The 7,557-nt window shown below is 41.0% G+C and overlaps 1 protein-coding gene across 1 annotated transcript; it reads right to left on the reverse strand.

Annotated features, from left to right (window-relative positions):
- Positions 1-719: 719 nt before the first annotated feature.
- Positions 720-6,922, reverse strand: LOC138957534 (bone morphogenetic protein 1-like; the record flags this gene model as incomplete). The annotated part of the gene is made up of 3 exons (XM_070328641.1): positions 720-769; positions 3,653-3,891; positions 6,703-6,922. Coding segments are annotated over 3 exons (509 nt in total), but the record flags the coding sequence as incomplete, so codon positions are not given.
- Between the last annotated feature and the right edge of the window lie 635 nt (positions 6,923-7,557).

Genomic DNA, 7,557 nt, shown 5'->3' on the forward strand with positions numbered 1-7,557 from the left:
GCGCATTCGAATAAGTCTTCAAAAACCCCACTGGGTGAAGATGAAGAATGCAAGAAGGAGTGCACAAGGAGAACAAACAAGGAGCGAGAGAAGGAGGGACAGAGAAGAAGGAGAGACGGATGAGGAAGGGCAGGAAGAAGAAGATTGAGGAGGAGGGAAAAGAAACGAAAGATATTTGAACAAGATGCGAAAGTATTTTCAATAATCGATAAAATCGGTCCATAGTCAATTACATATTTTCCCATAGCCCCAGCTCGCACACACGCACCCGCCCACACCCACACCCACACACACACACACACACACACACACACACGCAAACACACACATACACACACGCAAACACACACACACACACGCAAACACACACGCAAAACACGCAAACACACACACACATACACACACACACACACACACACATACAAACACACACACATACACACACACATACACACACACACACGCGCGCACACACACACACATATACACACACACACACACACGCACACACACACACACACACACACACACACACCCTCCCCCCACCCCTCCCCCACACACGCACACAGTTTCTGCTCTACCACCACGAAATATTCCTTTCGTTTCAACTCGGTCCATATCCAACGAAGCAGCATCCTGCCACTCGGGTGTTTTTTTCAACGGACGTAGCGGCAAAAAGGATCCAAATTGTTCTCATTTTAGCTTCCATTAAATGGCGTCTAACTGGTCACGAGATTGTATCGTGATGGCCCCACTGGCACCACCAAGACTGTCAAAAAACGGACACGCCAAATCCAAGCGTATCCTTCAGCGCTGCCAGGAAGGTTGGGGTCACTGTAGTATGATGGGGTTGGTTGGAACAGGGCCTGAGGTGGGGGGGGGGGGGGAGTAGTAGAGGAGAGGGAAGGTATTAAGGAGGAAGGGGGAGTGAGGCAGGGTGTGATTTTTGTTAAATGTGCTCTGCGTACATTTTGTTTTGACGAAAACATTCGAAGACAACAACACTTCAGCATAAGCACACATAACTTTCATTGCAGGTTTTGTTTTATGAATTTGTTAGTACATGTTTTGTGTCTGATAAGGAAATAACAATCACCGTTTTCGTGCAAGGCTTTGTTCAATCGAACTTGAAAGCCAATTCTTATTAAGTAATTAACCGTTTATCGTGTTTTAAACATTTGTTGAGTCTAAGTTCGGAATGACGTGTTCTTTCATCTCTAAGTAAATCTAAAGGGGGGAAGCGGGAATGTTGGTGCCAGAGATTGTGCGTGCGTGAGTGAGAGCAGTAACGTACACGTACAGACAGGCATGCAGACAGACAGACAGACAGACAGACAGAGAGACAGACAGACAGACAGACAGACAGACAGACATATATATAAACAGAAAGACAGACAGACAAACCTATATATAAACAGAAAGTCAGACAGACAGACAGACAGACAGACAGACAGACAAACCTATATATAAACAGAAAGTCAGACAGACAGACAGACAGACAGACAGAGAAGACAGACAGACAGACGAACTGAAAGGCAAACAAACAGACAGACAAACACACAGAGAAACAGACAGACAAACAGACAGAGAGACAGACAGACAAACAGACAGAGAGACAGAGCTAGAGGAACATAACAAAATGTACTCACATGACGATGATGTAGGCACTATATATTCTGAAACAACGAAAAAACAAGTCGCGTAAGGATAAGGATACGATTTTATATAGTCCATGAGGGTAACCTCACAGAAATTCGGGCTGCTTTCACCCTGGGGAAAGCGAGCTGCCATACAGTATACGGCGCTACCCATTTTTTTTTCCTGCATGCGTGTATTCATGTTTCCAAGCCCTGAGACTTAATGCCGTGTGAGATGGAATTTTTTTACACTTTATTCCAAGTCACACGGGTATTTGGTGGACATTTTTATCTATGCCTATACAATTTTGCCAGGAAAGACCCTTTTGTCAATCGTGGGATCTTTAACGTGCCCACCCCAATGTAGTGTACACGAGGCGAAATTACTACATTTAGTCAAGCTATGGAACTCACAGAATCAAACTGAACGCACTGCATTTTTTCACAATGACCGTAGTCCGCCGCTAGTGCAAAAGGCAGTGAAAGTGACGAGCCTGTTTAGCGCGGTAGCGGTTGCGCTGTGCCGCATAGCACGCTTTACTGTACCTCTCTTCGTTTTAACTTTCTGAGCGTGTTTTTAATCCAAACATATCACATCTATATGTTTTTGGAATCAGGAACCGACTAAGAATAAGATGAACTTGTTTTTAAAACGATTTCGGAAATTTAATTTTAATCATAATTTTTATATTTTCTATTTTCAGAGCTTGTTTTTAATCCGAATATAACATATTTATATGTTTTTGGCATCAGAACATGTTGAAAAATATAATAAAAGTAATTTTGGATCGTTTTATAAAAAAATAATTTTAATTACAATTTTCAGATTTTTAATGACCAAAATCATTAATTAATTTTTAAGCCTCCATGCTGAAATGCAATACCAAAGTCCGGCCTTCGTCGAAGATTGCTTGGCCGAAAACGGCGTATGGCTGCCTAAATGGCGGGGTAAAAAACGGTCATACACGTAAAATCCCACTCGTGCAAAAAACACGAGTGTACGTGGGAGTCTCAGCCCACGAACGCAGAAGAAGAAGAAGAAGAAGAAGAAGAAGAAGAAGAAGAAGAAGAAGAAGAAGAAGAAGAAGAAGAAGAAGAAGAAGAAGAAGAAGAAGAAGAAGAAGAAGAAGAAGAAGAAGAAGCTTGGCCAAAATTTCAATCACTTTGATTGAAAAATGAAGGTGTGACAGTGCCGCCTCAACTTCTACAAAAAGCCGGATATGACGTCATCAAAGACATTTATTGAAAAAATGAAAAAAAACACATCTGGGGATATCATACCCAGGAACTCTCATGTAAAATTTCATAAAGATCGGTCCAGTAGTTTACTCTAAATCGCCCTACACACACACACACAGACACACAGACACAGACACAGACACACACACAGACACACAGACACACACACACACAGACACACACATACACACACACACACACACAGACACACACACACACACACACACATATATATATACACCACGACCCTCGTCTCGATTCCCCCTCTATGTTAACACATTTAGTCAAAACTTGACTTCGTCGCGATATAACCTTCGTGGTTGAAAACGACGTTAAACACCAAATAAAGAAAGAAAGAAAGAAAACTTGACTAAATGTAAAAAGAACACCGAATTCATTACTAAAAAAAGAAGAAGCTTAAATAAGAGCGTATACGTTTTCTTTCTTCCTATTGTCTTTTTTGGGCGAACACCCCTGGTGGTACTTTTGATTTTTTTTTTAAAAATAATGAGCAACTGACGAAATGTCGAAAAGGCCGAAAAGACAAACGCACGTAAAACCTACAAAAACTCAAAACAATACCCTAACAAATTCTGCTACTAGCGTGCCAAAGCCCGGCGATAATGTTGAATGATACGGATGCCAAAGCAAACATGAATGCAACTCTTTGTATAGAACCGTTGCACTAAACATTTGAATGCAACTGTCTTCAATTCACCGATACAAAAAAAGAAGAAAAAAAAGAGACTTAAATTGGTATATGGTTAATCTCTCACCTTTGGTGCTGTTTTTGATGAACCTTGGGTTAGTGGCGGCAGGTGTCTTTCCAATGAACTGATACGTGGCGGAGAAGCCTTGCTCCTGTAGTCTGGAGTCGGAGCTAAACACCACCAGCATCTGGTTGGTGAACGAGATGATCTCCTCGTTGTTATGGAAACCGCAGTACTGCGCGATGACGTTGCTGTCCGTGTCCTCTCCGTCATACACCGTCACCACGTCCGGCGCGTTGTAACAACTAGAATGTAACATGACATCATACAAATGACGTCAGAGTAGTCAACATGTAATCAGACATGACCGTAATGTGTAATTGTACAGGTTGAAAATATATTTAAGTAAAACTGTTAAGAAAACAATGATTAAAAAAATGCCTACTACTCGTCGCAGATGGCTTGCACTGTACCAGAAACATGACGAACGTAAACACGTTTTTGAAAATCGTAACCATAAAGTAAGAGATTCCCAAAGAAATGGTCACCTGGCATCCTCCGTCACAATAACACCTTTTGAGCGAGACCGCTTGTTTTTGTGTGTGCACAGAATACAGTGTTAAATCGTCACTACTTCTACTATATTTGAAGAAACCCAAGAACAAACTGTTGTCTTAACATGTAAACATAGTGTGTGCCTGCCATTCTAGCAGTGATTCAAGTGTCAAGAACGATAGGTGACCAGAGACGAGTTGCGAAGGTAAAATAAATGAAAGACAGGATATTTTCTTTAGCTTTAAAAAGACAAAGGTAGTTTAAAAAACCCACAACAACAACCTTTGAGTATAACATCATATTCGATATTGGTACCTTATACTATATCATAACACTCTGCACACCAGTATAATATGCAATATGTACTGCAGGTAAACTAACTTCAAATACACATCATGGGTTAAGAAGGAACGTTTATTAGAACATCATATTCGGTAGTTGTTCCTTATACTATCTCTTAGCACTGTGTACACCAGTGTATGCAATATGTACTGCAGGTAAACTAACTTCAAATACACATCATGGGTTAAGAAGGAGCGTTAGAGTATAACTTGAACAAGTTTAAAAAACGATTATCAAGAAGAGTAGAAATATTCAAACAGGTAGTTATCTATATAAGCGATACACATCAACTTTCTTTGCTTTGAAGTAGATATAAATGTCGAAAGCAACAACTCTTGACCGACTGAAGTCATGTATATGTTTTGGTCAATGGAGTATATATATATGAGTGCAGAAAATAGCGAAAAGATACAAGAAGTTTTATCTACGAAGCTAAGTAAGTGTAACATTAAATATATACAGACTAGCTTTCATAATGTATGCAAAACGTAGATTAGTAGTCATTTGAATAAACATCTAGTCTTCTGTTATGGTGATGTATATATACTTACTATCACACGATGAATTTTGAGTAGCTTCGTCATTTGTATGTAAACAACGGGTTGTTCAGTATCACAGAACACTGGCATTATCATTTTTGTTGTGAGATAGATGCATTATTGGTTTCCCAACCCAAGACATCTGTTTACTGTCGCTTGGCAAAATGTAATGAATTTTAAAACTACAATAGCAACGAAACTACATCGTGGAGCCTCAGCGCCTACTTGGCAAAAGTGATCAATTAGGCTGACATACAGTGAATTGTTAGATCCTCTAAAACAACTACAGTACAAACAATTGGAAAGGTGAGGGTTTAGTCATAAAGGTAACTGCAAACTGGTATGCGTGTACACAGGACAGGTATGCTCTGGTGAAATGCTTTACCTGAGATAATCCGATCTGTTTTGAGAAGAAAAGATAAAAAATCCACAGGTGGTCAGATGACAAGAATACTTGACACAAACAGTGTCAGTCATGACGGATGTTAACAAACAAACAGACCCCGCCCTCCCCCCCCCTACACACACACACACACACACACTGACACACACGCACGCATACACACGCACGCACGCACGCACGCACGCACGCACGCACACACACACACACACACACACACACACACACACACACACACACATATAAGCAAACCCACACAAGCAGACAAAGAACAAAACAAACAAACATAGATCAACAGCGTTATAAACTTACAAACACAAAAATATTCAGCATTCCTCCTACCCGCCACGACTTACAACTTAAAACACAAAAGAAGAGGTCGAAAACAGAACAAAGGAATAAATACAATTAAAGAACCCAGCAAGAAAGGCGTCTTCTGGAAAATAGCTTTGCCACTCTGAGAGCCATAGCAAAGGATGGACAAAATAACATATCAACAACGAGAATAATTGCTTTTGCGAGGCTCAAAAGAGAACAACACAAACATAAATACACTTATTCCCAAAACATCCTCCGACCCCCCCCCCCCACCCCACCCCCCCCTCCCCCTAAAAAAACAGGTCACACTCAGGCACAAATGCATCTACGAGCTGTGCATACAAGGATTATTCGGAGGCACTGTTTACAGAAATATGTATACAGACAACAATGGACGCATGAAAACCTAGCCACGAACAAACAACCAACAACACCGAACTGCCTTCACTGTGAAGGGAGGTAACCATTTTCTGTAATCACGCAGAGCCACGAGCTGTCTCCCTTTCCGGTGCAAGAATTATGATCCGTCTCCCAATGAAATGCGAAATGGACCATCTCAGACAGACAGACACACTGTCGGGCAGGTAGACAGTCGGACAGTCAGACAGATTTACACAGACAGAGAGTCAGACAGACAGACAGACAGACAGACAGACAGACAGACAGACAGACACACACACACACACACACACACACACACACACACACCGGCACATCCACACACTAACGCACCGTCTATTTTTTATTTTTTCCAGACACCTGAGTACTGTCACAATCGCATTCGTGAAGTGCGACAGGCAGACAGACAGACAGACAGAAACAGACAGGCAGACACACACACACACACACACACGCAGGCACATTCACACACTAACACACCATCTCCCCCTACAACCCCCCCCCCCCTCAAACACACAACACCAACACCTCCCTTATTTTCCAAAACATATCAATAAGCATACCTGGTGTCTCTATTGTGTAGCTGTATGTTAGAAAAGACGACGCGGACGCGTTCCCCTGGCAACGCGTGCAGATGGTAGCGACACCTGGAGTTTCGTTTGTAAATCTGCGGGTAAAAGGGAGAGAAGAACTTGCCGGATTTGGATTTATGGCTACTGTTGCTGAAGAATTCGTACGTGCACGGTTGGCCCTCTACCCTTCGGCCGGTCGTGATGTAATTTCCTGGAAAAAGAGAGAATGGGGGAAAATAGTGGATATGTTTTAATAAAAATCAAAACAATAAGAATATTGAAGTAGAAATAATTATGCATTGCTTTGAAATGCTTTCTTTAGGGATCCACACTATGTGCGTATAGTACATGGTCTACTCTGCGAGAAAAGCCCGAGTCTAAAAACATTCTGTAGTTTTCTGAAAATGAATAATTATCTTGTTTCTTTTTCTTTTTTTCCAAATGAAAGCAAGCACGCACGAAGGCAAATAATTATCTTGTTTCTTTTTCTTTTTTTCCAAATGAAAGCAAGCACGCACGAAGGCAAATAATTATCTTGTTTCTTTTCTTTTTTTTCCAAATAAAAGCATTGCTGCAAGCACGCACGAAGGCAAATAATTATCTTGTTTCTTTTCTTTTTTTTCCAAATGAAAGCAAGCACGCACGAAGGCAAATAATTATCTTGTTTCTTTTTCTTTTTTTCCAAATGAAAGCAAGCACGCACGAAGGCAAATAATTATCTTTCTTGTTTTTTGCATTGTCTCATCAGAAGAAATTTGTCATCTTTCTTTTCTTTTTTTTAAAGATCGGCTGTATTCTGGGATCGTTACAAATGATGCAAAAGATCACCAAGCTGTCGCGAATAGC

Source organism: Littorina saxatilis, unplaced genomic scaffold (genome assembly GCF_037325665.1).
Source record: "Littorina saxatilis isolate snail1 unplaced genomic scaffold, US_GU_Lsax_2.0 scaffold_1589, whole genome shotgun sequence".
NCBI lineage: Eukaryota > Metazoa > Mollusca > Gastropoda > Littorinimorpha > Littorinidae > Littorina > Littorina saxatilis.